General features: G+C 39.0%; 1 protein-coding gene across 5 annotated transcripts in view; it reads left to right on the top strand.

Moving 5' to 3' along the window:
- Positions 1–18776, top strand: part of cep112 (centrosomal protein 112) — a 178135-nt gene that overhangs the window by 29167 nt on the left and 130192 nt on the right. For all 5 annotated transcript variants that reach the window (XM_058770000.1, XM_058769999.1, XM_058770003.1 and 2 more), the window contains 4 exons: positions 4800–4886; positions 9759–9858; positions 11040–11158; positions 11987–12130. In XM_058770000.1, the coding sequence (XP_058625983.1) occupies positions 4800–4886; positions 9759–9858; positions 11040–11158; positions 11987–12130 (450 nt within the window). The remainder of the gene's footprint in view (positions 1–4799; positions 4887–9758; positions 9859–11039; positions 11159–11986; positions 12131–18776) is intronic.

Here is an 18776-nt window from a genome sequence, read left to right as displayed (position 1 = left end):
CGCCCCCCAGACCGGTACATCATCTGAAATTTCATACAGTTGACTGTTGACAAATATGATGCAGGGCAACAACTCCATGAACTCAGTTATGTCCTAAAATTCAAGATATTGGGGTAAAAAAAGGTTACACTTTATTTCAATAGTCCACTTTAGACATTCTACTAACTATAAGTAACTTTGTAACTACATGTCAACCACATGTCAACTAATTCTCATTCATTTGCAACTACATGTCTGCTAACTCTCAGAGTAGACTGTTAGGTTAGGTTTAGGGTTAGTAGAATAAGTTGACATATACTTGCAAAGTTCCTCATAGTCAGTATGTTGTATGTTGTGGACCCATCAAAATAAAGTGATAGAAGATATTAAGCAGACAGTCTACTAATACTCTAATGACTGCTAGTTGGCATATAGTTGCAAAGTTACTTACTGTTAGTAGAATGTCTAAAGTGGACTATCGAAATAAAGTGTTACCTAAAAAAATGCCCCTGCATGAGTTTTTGTCTCATATTTTTATCATATGATAAGCAATGCCAAAGAGCAGCGAGAGCAATATCATATCAATATGTTGCTTTTGTCCTGAATAGCATGAGTGCAAATGTGATTTTAAACACCAGTTCAGTAACTAAGAAGCTAACACTGTTATATTTTAGATACAATATTGTCTGTTTTTGCTCAACTTTGCTAATGCAAATATTAGCTATAAAATCAGAGCAGAATTGATGTGCATCTCCGAGTAACAGCGGTGTTTAGTTTCTGAATGAATCCGCATTTTGAACGAATCGAATGAATGAATGACTCATAAAGACTTAAAGTTTTAGTTTCTTATTTAGAGTATAATTTCAGTAAAGAATAATAATAATAAAAAAAAACATCAAAGGGATAGTTCACCCCAAAATTTAAATTCTGTCATCATTTACTCACCCTCATGTAGTTTCAAACCTGTATGACTTACTTTCTTTTGAGTTTTTTCTTAAATCATCTTTTATGTTCCATAGTTTATGTTAGGCTATTGTAGCCTAAATGTTTATGTATAATAAATTGTATGTTGAATCAAATAAAATATTTTTTCTGAAGTTATTTAATGTCTACTTGATACTTTTCTCATTTAACACATTAATAGCTTAAAATGATCTTTTGTGGGTATTTTCAAAGGCAAATTTATCATGTAATTAACTAGATTGCTTTTTGAAAACCTCTAGATTAAGCATATATATCTGCATTTGTGTGCTTGTGACCAGTATGTTTCTGGAATAAGATACTATATATACATTTACATTTATCTGATGCCATTCAGAGTAGCTTACAAAACTGTGTAAGCTCACAAAGTGGTGCTTAAGGGATCTGCTGGAGAGCCAGGTAAAGCGGGGATTTGGAGGGGCATGAGGTTACTACTGTAGGGAAACTGGCCAAAGCTTTAGACCATTTGTGAAGATTTATTATCACAATTTCATCAAATTTGGTGCTACAGGACATCGTGCTTATGTAAATGTTCTTGTCAGCCACCAGCAGCTGATGTGCTGTATATTACACACCATTAGCTTTTGAGAATCACAGAAGTGAAAGAAAACAATGATTTCTCTCTCTCCCTGGAGTTGATGAAGGCCTCGTGGGCTGTATTCATGGTTTTGATATGTAAATAAATACATTGTTTATGTAGAACACATGAGATGTCTTCATGGATTGGGTTTGAATATGAAATGACACTGACATATATACTAGGGCTGGGTGATATGTTATAAATAGTTTCACAATTCAATTAATATTTTATCCAGTTACATTATGTAAAACCATCTCTGCATTCAACCCAACTACAGGAAAGCAGCAATTCTTTCTGTGTAATTTTGATACATTAAAACATCGGGCTTTCAATGTATTCATTTTAGTTTATTCATCATGGGTCACAATCTGTTCCATTGTACCAAATATAACAAGTATCACAGTGTACCGTGGCCAGCCTACTGATGAATACAGGTTGATGTCATATAGCCATGTGTTTTAAATAAACAGCTTTTAATAACGACAGATGTGTGCACACTTATTACTTTAGCATTTCAAAATAATGTATTTTCCCAGCAGGCTGTATTTTCTTATTTATGAAATGCTATATACAGTATATATTTCTCTCGCTTTTATCTAGGTTTTTTAATTACTACTAAAGATGCCCCGATCAAGTTTTTGTGCCCCCAATCTCATCCATGTCATTTAAAATTGAGTATCTGCCAATACTGTGTGCTGATCAGATATCTGTATTTTCCTAGTGTTTAAGTTATCAAGATCAATGCAGTGTATATGCATGAAAAAAGGCTCTGCAATGCATTGGGAAATAAAATACTGTAAAATTGTTGTTCCTTATAGGTTTTGTTTGTTTATTTATTTAAAAAAGTGCTAGGCTGAGGTACTGAGTATCCACATCTTTATTTGTTTGATTCATTTTTACATTCATTTGCTGTATGTTTGTTCTCTCCTTCTCTGTTGAGCGAGTTGGAAGAATTACCGTAATGATCCATATGCTTTTAATGCTTATATTTTAAAAACAAACTGGCTTATTCATCTAAATTAGAGTCACACATGAATTTGTGAAGTTGCAAATGCTTACAATTGCCAATAATAGGCAGGTTGGCCCATCTCCAATCATACAGTAGTATCAAGATGTATATTGGCCGATGAAGATTGGTAGCCAGTAAATATGGATATCCTTAATAACTGGAAATGAAAATATGAACAAACACATTTGACTGTTATTTATTATATTTAGCAAGTTCCCAGCTCAATGGTCTCCATGGATTTCCTGATATTGTTTGTAATTGTCTGTCAATGAATGGTGTTGTCAACATCGTCGGGACTTGCCATTCATTGTTGTTTTTAGCTCGTGTTATGTAATACTGCCTTAGTCATTTTCTCACTGTATTGTTGTTTGATTAATAATACCAGACATACTAGACAGCAGCAGGTCTGTTCTTTCTTTTGAATGGAAATAAAACGCATATATATATGATTTTGTCACATTACACTGCATTCCAAGACAAAGTTCAAACACAATGAAATGTTTGCATTAAATTAGTACGTTCATCAAGCATTCTTCCCACCATTGACCTCTCCAGTTGAGTTGGTTTTTCCTGTCAGTCTGAGTCTGTTCTAACAGGCAGCAGAAATGGCCTGTGGCTCTTTCAATGTTCTCGTGGTCTAGAGACGTCGGGATCTCTCTCTCACACTCTTTTACTCTGGCCATATAGTGCCCTGCAGCAGATCTGATAAGCCAGTAGATCGTGTCCCACGCTGGTGGCAGCAGTTGAAAGCCCTGATCCGCAGTCAGCCAGAGGGCTGGGAGGCTCACACAAAAATCCTGCTCATGCCACATCAAAACATGCTTCCCAAAATACATGAGAAGAAAGACACCGCTTCAGGAATGACCAGCGGCCATAGTGACGAAAGTTTCAGCTGCACTTTGTGTTTGTGTAAGCGGAAGTGTGTGCTTACTCCTCTCTTGTGTGTGCGCTCACATTATTTGTGTGGGTTTGACAACCTGAAGAGCCCGGGACACATGTTCTAACAGGCCACTGAAGAAAAATGTTGAACTTTTGATCCCAGAAATATTGAGGCACATTAAAAGCCTGAGGTTGCTCTAGGTGAGGGAAGTTAATTAGTGGTGCTTGCTACTGTTAAGGGGTGGCAATCAAAATCGGTCAAAGTGACTCACAAATCACTCTTAAACTCATGAGTAATTGTTTTCTATTGGTCCTCAAACGTATGTAATAATAAATTAATTAAGTAGAATCAGAACTGGAACCATACAGTAAACTCCGTACGATTCCCAGGTGTGTTGAAATACTAATGAGGACTGTTCAAATGTCGTTATGTGTGTGTACTTTTTTTTTATCTTCATCAATCTGCCGTTTCCTGTCCAGTATTATTCATCTGTGTCCTTCTGAACAGATGGCCTCTTTCATCAGTGTCTCACAGCACAATACATGTCGTTTTGTGTTTGCTCTGAACATTGGCAGATTCTTAACTGACTCTTTTAATGACTGATCTTAAAAACAAAAAGACTGGAGGTGTTTCTCTGTAGGTGTAGAGGAAACTCAGCACTGTAATTCAGATGTTAGGCTTTTTGTAAATGGGTCATGTCATGAAAAACATTCTTTTTGAAATAAGTTTGAAATTTTTGATATGATTTTGATGTGCTGTGTATACATACTTTAACATTACTTTAAGCCAGACTGAAACAAAAAACACCAAAAGGGCTTAGACATTCTTATAGTTTTGACACGACTGCATTGAGCTTGTTAACATACGACCATCTACATTTACATATTAAGATATTTTCAGTATTGAGCTTGACCTATCCTGATGAATGTCATTGTGAACTACAACATCATTGCAGAAGCTAGTCAATCATTTACATATAGAAGTCTTAATCGGCCTGTTTAATTTGAATGGTCAGAGAGAAAAACAAAATTAATTAGGCCTAATTGTATTAAATTGTGTTTTTGGTGCAAGAAACCTTCATTAACATGGTCACACTTTATTTTAAGATCCAGTTCTGGCTATTAACAAACCATTAACTATGACTTTTGCCTCAATAAACTCCTAATTTGCTGCTTATAGTTAGTTAGGTGGTTGTTAAGTTTAGGTATTGGGTAGGATTAGGGATGTAGAATATGGTCATGTAGAATATGTGCTTTATAAGAACTAATAAACAACCAATATGTTAATAATAGGCATGCTAATAAGCAACTAGAATTTAGAGAGAAAAAAAAAAATTCCATTGTGTCATTTCATCTGTTCTTCATTTGTAGATTGAGGTGAGGACTAAAGTCTTGGAGGCTAAACATCAAGAGGATACACTGAGGATGCAGCAGAAACATGACGCAGAGATTCAGAAGGTGAATCAATTGACCTGTCAAATATTTCATAAAGGATTCTTCACCCAAAAATTCTCTCATCATTTACGCACCCTCATGCAATCCCAGATGTATATGACTTGCTTTCTTCAGATGAACGCAAACAATGATTTTTGGAAAAATAGTCTTTGTGGGTCCATGTAATGCAAATGTACAGGTTTAAATGTTCAGGTTTATAGTTTAAAAGGTTTAAATATAAGTCATTTTCATCTGGAACAGGGTGAGGGTGAGAGAGAGATTTTCGTATTTGGATGAAGTATCCCTTCAAGCTGATATTCCACATCTTCTCCTTCAAACTATGTAAACTAAAGTTTATATAATATGTAAAAAAGCAATGCAATTTTTAAATAGCAAAATTATTAATTATATTAAACACAAGACAATTTGAACCACAAACCAAGTTCAAAATTCCAAGTTCAGCCCAGTTTGCTGTTAATAGAGGAGAAAATGGATGATGATGACTTTATAATGACAAGTATAGTGATGATACACATATTGACTGCTCAAATCTTGCAAGTTGGGTTCTGCAAATATCCCAGACGACTGTCTAACTCATTAAAATTGTATTGTTTTAGTGATACTGATTTTATGTGCATGTGCTGTGTCAGTATCTCCTGTTACTTCCACATTTATTGTCTTTTTCATTCAGTCCCAGTGACATAACACCTTAAATTCTGCTTTAATAAAGTCTATTAAATGACCTAGGTCTACAGATGTTTGTGTATCCCCACCCCTTTATAAGCAGAAACATGATTCTTGGCAGACTGTTGTCTTTCACGGCATCCCTAAAAGTCCAACGGCCTCTGGACCTCGTCCTCGACACTCTGTTATGACTCTGCTGTGTGTCTGAAAAGAGCTCTTTAAGGAGACGATGGGAAAATTGTGTGTGTCCCTAAATGTTCCACGAACTTCCCTTTAACCTCCCTAACGCCCCCTCTTTCCCTCACTCTCAGCTGCAAGCTTTCATCTTTCACAGACGACCGGCTTGCAGGATGATGAGCTTAGCAACAGAGTGCACTTCTGACGGACAAAAAGCAGGATAAATAATCCACTGATGGGCTCACTGACTTTTCAGAGGGAGAAAATAATAACTTTTGGGAGGTATTTTTGGTTTGAATGAAGTTGCATCTGTGTTTGAAGGACCAGCACTGAAATGGTTCTCTCGCCAGCGATGTCCATCCTCTCTTCACTAAACACTGCTGTATTAGGCCTCATGAGGGACCATCACCCCCAACCTCAGAGAGTACATCTGTAAATAGGAGCTCTTACTGCTGCCGAAGGCCTTTGAAGACTGTTCTTGTTTAGTTTTTCCAATGGGTTTTGAACCTCAATAGCTTCCTGTGGATCTTTCATTAATTCGCCATTCTTTGCGATCAACATTACATGAAATCTTAATTGGATCATAAGACTTTCTTTTGTTGGTGATTGTGTCTGCTTTGCTCTTAATGAGCGCTGCTGTTTGGTTCTGAAAGACTCAGATGTGCTTGTTCGGAAAATGTCAATATTTGCTCAGGTGCATCTTTCTTTGAAAACCCTATAAACACCACACACACGCGGCGCAGTGGTGTCCGTTGGTGGGCTCGCTTGAGTCCAGGGGCGATCGGGCCGGTGCGTGTGCCCTGTCATGTCCTCCGAGCCGTTGATCTCCGTAGGGTCCTTTGAGATTTACAGACCCCTGGACGCAACGCCGCTGTCCGCCCTCACTGAGACAATGGCCGACAGCCTTTGAACTCCCACTCGGACACAGACGGCTTGTAGAAGGTCAGGCCATCAAAGGAGTTACAGCGGTCTCAACAAACGGCTCTCTGCTGTGCGGCGGGCCGCATCAGATAAAACACATTTCTGAAATGCCCGCCCGCCTCACGCCCCACCTTGAGCCCAGGCATCTTATCGCCCACAGCTCAAGGCACAAGACTGGACCGCCGCTTGGGAACAAGCTCAGCAGATCTGCTGTTTATTTGGAGCTTGCTAAATGCAGGTTGCGCTTGGCTCCCTCCCGCCACGAAGGATTTCTAAATTCCTTGGGTTCATCAAAAGCATGCGCTGTGTGGCACAATGGGCGGATTGTTAAGGACTTGCAGAACCGGTCCATTGGAGTCTGGGAGCCCACCGCCGAGGTCTTTGGGAGATGAGGGACAAGGTCATGAGTGAGTTCCTCAAAGCTGTGGCTCAAGTCCTCTCAGATACAGGCAACATTCATTCATGCTTCCGAGAGTCTGGAATGTTAACATTCAACATGCTCCTGAGACACATCAGAAAGAATACGTAACACTGTTTTCACTGAAGAGATCACTCCATTTCCTTTTATCCATATATATTTTTTTAAACTCACATTTATAATGCAAAATCTCTCACAAAACATAATTCCAACAGAAAACTTCAATGAGCGATTTTGGAATATCTAGTTTATCTATTTATTTGGTATCTTTTGCTATTAAACATGCTTTTGTGATAATTGGTGGAGATTTCGATTCAGTCTAGTGACTCTTTTGAACCAAAAGATTCATTCAAATTCTGTCATTACATCATTACACCAGTAGATGGTGACAAATTTGTTTTGTTTTTTCTGTCATTGAGTTATTCACTCAGTAGATTCGTTCAGAATCATTCACTACAGAAACAGTCTTGTACATTATTAAAATTTTACAAAGAGACTCTGTGAAGAGTGATTAAGCATCAGAAGTGGTTCCCAAACCTTCCCCAACACTACATTTTTTGAATGTCTCATTTGTTTGATACACCCTGTTAAGGGAACAGAATACTCGCTCAAAGTTCTTTTTCATTCTTTGCTTGGGGTAAAAGAACATTTGAAATACATGAGCAGTGGTGTACCGTTAGCAAACATCCCGATGCCAAACTCTTTGACCTCCCATGATATAAGGTCACTTCAGTTTGTTCTTTGATTTTGCTTGAAGTATATCTTTTTTACCTTTAAGGTATTGTAGTCCCTGCTAATGAGCTGATGACCTGAATTGGGTGTGTTTGATAAGGGAGGCATACATGGTGTCCGCTGTTGTGGGGTGGTAGGGGCCACTTGCCTAATTAAATGTATCATTACTTTCAGTAACTTCCTTATTTAATTGCTTATAGTCATAAGTCATTTTTACACATTAATAAAATGTTGTATTTCTTGTGCTGAGTGAACCAGTGCCCCCTTTTCTTTCAGTCATTGTCAGTCATCAGATCCCTGTTCACAAATGGAATACCTTGTTCATTCAGTACATTCACAAATGACATGTTCCAGTTTGTTTAGTTTGATCGTGAACAAGTGGCAGTTCATTCAGCCCTGCTCTAAGTCGTTCAGACTCAAAACATAGACTTGTTCAGTGACGAGCGTATACATTCAGCAGGTCCAACAATTGATATGCCATTTATATGCTAATGTATGGTAATGAAATGCTGTTTGCTCATGCTATAGTCAGTCTTTGAAAGCAGGGAGACACAGTCAGGCCCTTCAAAAAGGAGAGACTTCAGTGTGTGAAAAATATGTCAGTTCACGGAAGTGAATGATTTGTTTTGTTCGTGACCAAAACACTACTTCTTGTCAGTGGGGTCATGGGTACGTCTCCTGGAGTGGTCTTCCTTCCCAGAGCATAATGTGAGATTCATACGGGTTTGTCATCCTCTGCTTTGAGCTTACGCTACTGTTACAGATAATATACTTAAGCAAAAAGCCTTCACTGAAGAAAGGGCCAAAAATGGGGATCTTGCCCACCACCCCCAAACCCCCATCCGCTAAACGTCGGCTTCAAAGCAGCAAATTCCAGCATTCAGTGACGCAGGAGAGGGCGAGTTCCTTCATGGTCATGCTTGTGAATAAGAACATTATCCTCTGTAATCTGCAGCCAGCATTAGCTTGTCATATGGAAGCACCACAAACCTCTATTTAAACTCTGTTCCCACTGAAATTTATTTATGGCTCTAGATTAGCTGGAAAGTCTGGAACATAAACGTTCTGTCATCCGTCGTCTCAGTGTCATGAATGCTTCTTGTTTGCAGAGTTGTTTGCTAATGCAAGCATCACTATTACCATTGCTCACACTTAGGGTTAGTGATCTGAACAAACGTCTAAAAGCCGTGACACACCAAACCGACTTCAAAGAACTAGCGATGACGAAAGCCAACGGTGTTGACGCCTCGTGTTGCCTGGCATCTGGGCCAAAAAGTTGCGCTTAAAAAAACAGCATAAAGACTGCAGCCAACAGCCAACTGACACATACGTTTTGTGCCTGTATGAGGGGAAATAACTTTCCATGCCAGCAGGTGGTAGTAGTCTGTATTTGTCATTCAAATAGAGAAACTGGGAGTGTGGATATACAATACTAACTGTATACGTACAGTGTGGTCCAGCTAGTGCAGAACACACCAGAATGCTGTGCTGACAGACGATCAACGATGGCCTGGTGAATAGTACCTGTTGTGTTTGTTTAATTACTAAATTTGTATCTGGTAGATGATAAAACAGGCAAAAATCCCACAGAATTATATTGAAGAAGGGAACTGAGCCGTATCTAAAGACCAGATATCACCTAGAGTACACTAGTAACCACATACTGTAGCAGTCTAACAGTCTAATTTGGCTTCCTTAGTTGGGGACGGTTGACTGATTGCACAGACACTATTGGAGGAGAGCTGAACTGGATGATGACACCACTAAATCATCAATGAATTGACTTTAACTGGAAAAATGACTCTTTATTATTGTCCTCCTCTTGCATTATTGACAAACTATTTTCCTGTTTGACACTATATACATAAAGGTGACTTGACTTATCAACTGCTCCATCCACACACAATTCCAGTCACATTTTCTTCAGAAAATTTACAAAACGTGGTTTGTGTTTATTTTCTCAGATTTTGGACCGCAAGAATGGCGAGATTGACGAGCTGAAGAGCGTGTATCGTGGGAAGCAGAAGGAGGCGGAGGAGACAATTTGGAGGCTGGAGAAGAGAGGTGAGGGTAGAGCATGCAGTGGGTCGTGTTTATACACTCGCTCTGAGCGCTCTGTCAGTGGTTAAGTGTTACCCAGTGCACTCCAGCTGGAAACCTCTCCTTCAGCCCCAAAACAGCTCTAAAGACTTGGATTTGAGGAGCCAACAAAAGCTGCACCTTGTAAAAAGACGTAGTAAAGCATGGACCACACTCACAAACAAAGAGGCTTTTTCTTACGACTCAGTACGACTCAGCATCTGTGATTTGATGTCTTGTTTTGGCCTTTCTACGTATTTCTCAAAAGTCAGTGGCAGGTATTTGTTGGAGCCAGGTTAGTCAAGAGGCTGTTAAGGCCCGTTCACACCAAGGATGATACTGTAACGATAAAGATATAGTTCTAAAAATCGTTCTCAATATTAAAGAATAGCAGAGTCCACACCACAGTTATAACGATAAAGGCACAGAAAAACGATATCGTTGGAACCACTTCCAGAATGATTTTTTTCCAGCTGATGAACGATAAAATCATTGACACCCAATCAGAATCCATCCTGCTATCACAAGCAGGAGAATTTAAAGCGGCAGACACGTATGCGCTTAGAATAAACAGACGATATCGTCCGCTGGTGTGGACGCTAATATTACGGATAGGACGTTATCTTTATAGTTATCGTTCTTGGTGTGAACGGGACTTTACTCTTCATTTTTTTCTAGTTTTGAATAAGCCCCCAAAATCATAAAACATGCTTTTCATTTACATCGAATGTAATTTTAACTGACAAAATGCTTATTATTTATTGAGAGAACTCTTCAGTCAAATTAATCTTTATTCTCTTGAATGTGAATGTGGAATGTGTCAGGCATAGCTTCGTGCATCTTACAGTTTCTTTTTTTTAAATTTATAATAAAAAATGTTTATTATTTTTATTTTATTTATATTTATTTATAACTTCTAAACATTCAGCATAACCTTTACTGGCTTTCTGCTGTTATACACTTCACCTTAACTTATGTAACACAAAGATATTGTATCATTTCTTGTTTTCGTACCCATTGTTGTATATTATTGTTTTATTTATTTAGTTATTTTTTTGAGTCAAGAATTATGGTGCTGTCTGGGGCAGCCTGGGGTGCAAGCAGACAGAGAGATGCCCTGCGGCCAGGCCTGAATGTTTGTGTCTGCCTCCCTCTCTCCCCTGTAGTTCAAAGCCTGCTGCGAGAGTCCCAGGTCATCCGACAGACCAAAGAGAAACAGATCAGCGAGCTGAAGAAAATGTCTGATCAAAGTGCTGAATCTCTGAAAAACGAATGGGAGAAGAAGGTAAAGAAGGGTTGAAAAGGCTCAGGTTTCCACTGGCCCGTCCCTCCAGCAGCCAGAGTTTTGAACGCTGAACACTCACTGAGTTTAGAGCTCAGCCAATCCCGTCTGAGTATGAGAAAGAATCCTAAAAATCCATCTTCTCTGAGTGTTCAGTAGATGTGTATGTTTATTGCAGAGATAGAAAAGAAAAGCTCAAGGTTTTCCCAGAGAATCCGGCCCTGCCTTTCTACAGGCTTTTGGCTGAAGGGTATCTTGCTTCAGGCCTTATAAAACATTCTCTTTGTTTCTAAACATAATATTCTGTAGGACTCATGTTCAGGGCTCAACAATAAGAATGGCCAGATGATAGTGTGGGATCATAGATCATCTGTTTTTACATTTTGCAAACTTTTAGTATGTTTTATTTATTTATTTTAAATTCATAATTAGCTATTTTTCTTCAGAAAATTGGGAAGGATTTTAATAGGAAAAATTGCAAAAATTGGAAAATAATTAATACAGTCTGATACATCCTGTATTTTATGTGTGTTTGTTCTGGTATGGACATACAGCATTAATTCTGTCTTCAAAAAAGTCTTTAAAAGCATTATATCTTTAAAAAAAAAATATATATATATTTTTTTTCTGTCAAATGAAAATATATTGCTAAAATTAAATATTTTTAATAGCAAGTAAAACTGAACTACAAGTGGCTGTGAGAGCAGAAACAAACAAAAAAACATATAGTTGAGCCCTGATATTATAAATGTTACAATTTCAGAGTCTTGAAGAGTTTATTTTTATATTTTATTGATCTATGTTGTATGGTTGGTTTATCCTCTCTGGTAGTTGCATGCTGCGGTGGCGGAGATGGAACAAGAAAAGTTTGACCTGCAGAAGAAGCACACAGACAACATCCAGGAGCTGCTGGAGGACACCAATCAACGGCTCGCCAAGATGGAGGCCGAGTACAGCAGCCAGACGCAGGCCACAGTGAGTGCGTTCACTCATACTTCAACACTGTTCAATGGAAATATTCAATGTCTTGCGCTCTTATGTAGCTTCTATATACATAGTCCCAATTTCACGTTGTTGCGTTCCAAAATCTATCAGAACAAAATTTAAATGTTATACATATGCACTAGTGACTTCCTCAGTGATGAAGCAAGGGTGCATCAGCGTAGTGAGTCTTTCTTCAATGACTTTCTGTTTTAAGTCATCTGCTGTCATGGTGGAACAACAGGCCCAGTTCCAGAATCAAATCACTCGTAAATACTAAAAAAAAACTGTCACTTCAGTTCATCGTGATCTTGCAAAGTTCTGCTGTACTCTAGTGAAAACATCCGTTATAATCAATGAAGCTGACTACACTGTACATTCACTGTCTTATTTACTTTGCATCTACTCTTTTGTTCTGTATAACGAGAGGATTTATTACCAATTAGAACACAGCACTAAACAAAAACTCAAGCATTTTGAGTGGTAAGTGGATTGTGACTGACTCAAACAATTCTGACTGGCCATTGCATTCAAGAGATCAACAGACATGCGTGATTGGCTGCAATGCTCAATACTGTGTTATATACTGTTATTACAGATCCAATTGATCCTTCACAAATACCTACCCTCCTTAGTTACTGTTGCTATGTCTGACAAGCCATTTTGTTTGTTGGACAAAATGGTGGATTCTGTGTTATGATTGGTCAGATCGCCTGTCAATCAAGCTCTTTGCGAAGGGTCAATTGAGGGTGCTCTTGCTTTTGTTTGATGGTGCTATAGCATCTCCGTATAACCAGGCCTGCGGAGCAGCAGTTTGAACAGTTAGACATGTTTACAGCTGCCGACCTGGACAGCAACACATCTGGTTTAATGGTTCTTTCTCCCCCTTGAGTACTGAGGTTTGTCGCTGTCACAGCACCATAGGAATACACACACTTGTAACACGTTGGAAAAGCATTTGTGTGCATTGTGTAGAGTACCTTTCTCTGTTTTTGTCTTTTCTCGTCTTCTCTCATCTCGCAAACTTTGTCTTGTGTGTGTGCCTGAAACAAAGCATGCCTTAGAGCCTTTGATTGAAGCCACCCCACTAGATGGACCGAAGCGCTGCGGTGCTCTGAGATGAGCCGGGATGCGCGTCCCTCCGTGGCACAGGCCTAATGAGTTTTGCTTGTTACAAATTAGCATTCAGCGGCTGTCATACAGGTAAGGGCACACACTGAGACGGCCAGCCGCGGTCTGTCAGCAGGGCTGAATTTAAGAGACTTCAAATGCATGCCGACCCCACAGAGTAAGACCCTTCTTTAATAATTAAACACAGCACATTTCCAGGCAGGGCCCCAGATGAAAGGCCCTTCTGTCATTGGAAATTAGGTTCTCCCATTCTGTTGGTTTAGGCTGACCTCGCCAACCTCTCCGCCCATAACCCCCCCTCCTCTTGTCTTACCTCTTCTCTCCTCATAGGCTGCTGTTGTCAATATGTCAGCTGAGGTGAGATGCTGTGTGTTGTTTCTACTTTGCGTTTGATGTCTCAATACTCCAGCCTTTGAAAGCCTTTGTTTATCTTTCGTTCTTTCATCATTCTTTTGTGCGGCATGCTCTGGTGCTATCCTGATTTCTCAAAAAAGCTCTTCAAAGCTACGTGGAGTCACACCGTCCGCATTTCATATCTTCTGGACGGCCGAGATCGGAGCACCAACGGGTGCTTGTCTGTTTACCTGTGGCTTCTTGCGTGGGAGCTTGTCAAAAGTTGGCACAGCCGTTCTTCTGCTTATTATTCCGAACGTTCATTGGTGGCTTGATCGCCAAGTTTTGAAGCGCACAACGGCGGTGCCAATGTCAGTCCTCAATAGAGGAAGCAACACATTGAATATTGATGACAAGATACATATTCATCACAGTCAGGGCTCAATGGAGATTGATGACTTCAAATGCGTTGATGTCATAGCACAGACTGTACCTGAGAGACGTGAACATCAGCCAGTCTAAGTGATACTGAGTGCATACATTTGTCCAACTTCCATTTTTTCCAAAAAAATCAAACTACACTCTTAAAAATAAAGGTTATTATTGGCATATATGGTTCCATGACGAACCTTTAACATCCAAGGAACCGTTCCATTGCACAAAATTGTCCATTGTTGTTACTTGAAAGTTTATTTTGGGAACCAAAAGCGACCTTTTGGAACTTATATTTAAGGTCAACAAAATGTTGAACTTAAGCATTAAAATAATGGGGCTTTTAAAGCTTAGAGCTGGTGAACCATGAAATGAACCATGAGTCTCACCATATGTCTTTTACCAAGACACTTAAACCCTGAATTTAATCAACATTGTTCTAAATTAAGCTGAATAAAGACACTTTTGTCTTCTGTAGAGCAGTAGCTGAATCAAATTTGCTTCATAATTGATGAACTTTGCAACATTAACACTGTAATTTTCCTGTTTATTACTGAAAAGCTTTTTTATACAACCTGCATTGTATAAATTACTATATAAATAAATGTGATTTGACTTGACCCTGTCTACAATGGACGCTTGGGACACGACATGATGAGTCACCAACAGTAAACAGATGCCAAGTTCTACATCCAACGTACTTCTAACATGAAGGACAAATGTACAAACATTCACTCGGTCGCACCCATTGTAAGATCTATAAAAATCACATATATCTATACAGATACAAATGCATAACATGTATAACACATATATGGCCCCCGTTGTAAGCTTAACATGTAAGCGTTATTGTTGCAGTATCAAATCTCAGTACTCAAGGGGAAGCTCATTTGATGAAGTATCGTTTATTTACATATTTGACTCCAAAGTAAAGCGCAAGCAATATACGTGTACCTCCTGATACAACACAAAGCAAATATGATTTTCAGATTCAGTTTGCATACTCTTAAAGGAGATTTATCCTGGAAAATTTGATTCTTCTATTCAGTATTCAGAAACTTGGTGGGACGTTGTTACATTTCGCATACAAAGAGGTTAGCCAATCTCAGCAGGGGAAAGTGATCATATACAAATTAAATTATTACAGCATTTTTGGTGGAAGTAACCTAGATTATTAGACTTCTAAAAAGGCTATTAAAGTGTAGCTTCTGCCCCTAAAGAAACTAAAAGATAAACATAGTTTGAGCCAACAAAATGTCTGCTTTATGAGATATGCATCTTTGTTTGAATTGAGTATTCATCAACAACTGTTGATCCGTATCTTCAGAGAGTGGTGGTATATGTACGTGTATCGGAAAGCAGATCCTCTCCACCTCTCTTTTGTGGAGCATGTAAACAGACTCAGCATCCTCCTGTCCGCTGAGACGTGCTTGGAGATGAGGGCATGTGTGATTAAACGGATAAAGACGTGTCTCGTCTCATACGCAGAGTTTGTCAGTAAGAGGGTGTTATCACAATCACATTTACATCAACCTCTGTTTCTGACTGACACTCAATAACAATTCTGAGTAATTCAGTAATTAAGACTGATAAGTTGAGATATGTGTGATTGTTCTTACTTAAATAGGTTTAAAATGTTTACTTAAATGTTTTTTTTTTTTTTCAGCTTCATGAAATTAGAAGACAATTAATTTGACGGATCAAAGTACTACACACAGTTTACCCCAAAACATGTGACATATTTTACCCAGCAGCTAATATTTTAGTAAATACTTAATTAAGTAATAAGCCAGATCTGTAAAATTTATAATTATTGGTGGCACTTTATTTTTCAGTGTCCTTGTTGCATGTAGTTACTATAGTAATAATGGTGAATTATGCATAATTAATATGAAACTAACTCTTAACTAAACCCTGACTCTATAGTCTTCATGTTGGTAAGTAGAAAGTGTTTTTAACAGTAGGATGAGTTGTTGAATAGCTCAGGCTGTGAGCAGACGCTTTTATGTGCCGTTGGCATGTGCTATCAGGGTCAGTGTATTAATTACCAGTGTGCGTCATAGCACATGCCCAACTCTTTCAGATCATGCCACATTTCACACTGGGAGTTAACAAAGGCCTATTTTCCAGCGTTTTGACACTGACGTTGCCATCAGAAAGCTGTACTTTTCAACACTGGCCACTTTCATCATCTGAGCTGTGTATCTTCAATCAATAATCTGTCATCATTCATATCAGCCTGCATTCCATCCGCCACGCACGGGACAGTGGCCTCCATTAACGATGAGACATGAGCACGTGTGTGTGTGTGTGTGTGTGTGTATGTGTGTGTGTGTCTGTGCTCTGCTCAGGAAGGTTGTCTGGTTTTGGTTTAACAGCTCTTGCTGTCCCATGGAAAGTTTTCCCCTTCCTGTATTTCGTCAGATATGCTTGTCTCATTTTCAAATGAAGACCATCCTAGATGTTCTTTGAGGGCTGAGCCATGCTTTGCTGCTGATCTGCTTCACATGCCTTTTTCATATTCAGTCCCAGCATGCTCTGGGTTGTGCTAAAGAACAGAGGCCCACAGGTGCATCAGATTTGAGGCTGTTTGAAAGATGATCTCAGATGATCTTTGAAGGTGGATGAGGATGGTGTGGTGGCCGTGAATGCGGTTAGAAAGCTGTTTAAGCTCACTGTTACTGAACTGTTCAACTTTCACTATCACATCTACAGAAGAATTCCCCATTCAGAGATCTTCACTGCCTTTCTCTGCTGTCTCTTTGTAGTGGAAATCAGTGTTGGGAAGCTACTGTGAAGCTGTAGTTTGTCAAGATACAAGCTACTCATAATTTAAAGCAGTTGAACTACACTCAAGCTGTTCTTTTGAAAAAGTTGTGAGCTACCGGTCAAAAGTTTGGGATAACCAGCATATTTAAATGTTTTTGAAAGAGGTATCTTATGCTCAGCAAGGTTGCATATATTTGATTAAAAAAACAGTAATGCTGTGAAATGCTATTACAATTTAAAATAGCTGTTTTCAATTTGAATATATTTAAAATGTAATGTATTCTTGTGAAGCAAAGCAGAATTTTCAGCAGCCTTTCTAATATGCTGATTTGCTGCTCAAGAAACATTCATTATTATCAGTGTTGAAGTTTTTGCTGCTTAATATTTTTGTGGAAACAGTGACACTCTACCACTCAAAAGTTTGGGTTTTGAGTTTGTTTCTAAACTGATAAACTTTGCAACATTGACACTGAACTGATTTGAATCAGCTTTGCAACATTAACACTACTTTGAAACAATCTTACTGTATAAAGCACTATACATTAACTCTAGTTGCTAGCTAGTGCCAGCATTTTTGATCATTTTCAAAAAATTTCATAGCCCCCAGAATATTTTGCTGTATAAATACAATACCATGAAGGAACAGAGCCTCTGTTTTTAAACAAAACAAACCATTTTATTGAATGTGGGTAAGTTTCATAGTTTCAAAAAGCAACATTTTGAACAAAAAGCTGAGAAATCACATTTTTCTCAAAGACTACGATGATCAAATCATTATTGGAGTAGACTGTGTTGACTGTGTCCATCAACACCCTCAAAGCTTACACAGTCATATGCAGTTTTGATTTATATGCTGTTGAATGCTTGCTTACATGTGCATAAGTAATGCTTTTATTACTTGTTTCTGCTTCTGCTTCACCTATTTTTGGATCCAGAGATTCCGTACTATTCAGAAGATGCATAATAGTGCCTCCTACCATATAACAGTGAAACATGGATCACTGGAAAATGTCGACAATGGCTGGCAAGCACTGTCATACAGTGAGGAAAATAAGTATTTGAACACCCTGCTATTTTGCAAGTTCTCCCACTTAGAAATCATGGAGGGGTCTGAAATTGTCATCGTAGGTGCATGTCCACTGTGAGAGACATAATCTAAAAAAAAAAATCCAGAAATAACAATGTATGATTTTTTTAACTATTTATTTGTATGATACAGCTGCAAATAAGTATTTGAACGCCTGAGAAAATCAATGTTAATATTTGGTACAGTAGCCTTTGTTTGCAATTACAGAGGTCAAACGTTTCCTGTAGTTTTTCACCTGGTTTGCACACACTGCAGGAGGTATTTTGGCCCACTCCTCCACACAGATCTTCTCTAGATCAGTCAGGTTTCTGGCCTGTCGCTGAGAAACACGGAGTTTGAGCTCCCTCCAAAGATTCTCTATTGGGTTTAGGTCTGGAGACTGGCTAGGCCACGCCAGAACCTTGATATGCTTCTTACAGAGCCACTCCTTGGTTATCCTGGCTGTGTGCTTCGGGTCATTGTCATGTTGGAAGACCCAGCCTCGACCCATCTTCAATGCTCTAACTGAGGGAAGGAGGTTGTTTCCTCAAAATCTCGCAATACATTGCCCCGGTCATCCTCTCCTTAATACAGTGCAGTCGCCCTGTCCCATGACGTCTTAGTGTATTACCAACAGTAACCTTGGAAACGGTGGTCCCAGCTCTTTTCAGGTCATTGACCAGCTCCTCCCGTGTAGTTCTGGGCTGATTTCTCACCTTTCTTAGGATCATTGAGACCCCACGAGGTGAGATCTTGCATGGAGCCCCAGTCCGAGGGAGATTGACAGTCATGTTTAGCTTCTTCCATTTTCTAATGATTGCTCCAACAGTGGACCTTTTTTCACCAAGCTGCTTGGCAATTTCCCCGTAGCCCTTTCCAGCCTTGTGGTGGTGTACAATTTTGTCTCTA

This window comes from Onychostoma macrolepis, chromosome 03 (genome assembly GCF_012432095.1).
Source record: "Onychostoma macrolepis isolate SWU-2019 chromosome 03, ASM1243209v1, whole genome shotgun sequence".
Taxonomy (NCBI): Eukaryota; Metazoa; Chordata; class Actinopteri; order Cypriniformes; family Cyprinidae; genus Onychostoma; species Onychostoma macrolepis.
The sequence above is the reverse complement of the archived record's forward strand: the minus strand, read 5'-3'. Positions and strand labels throughout refer to the sequence as shown.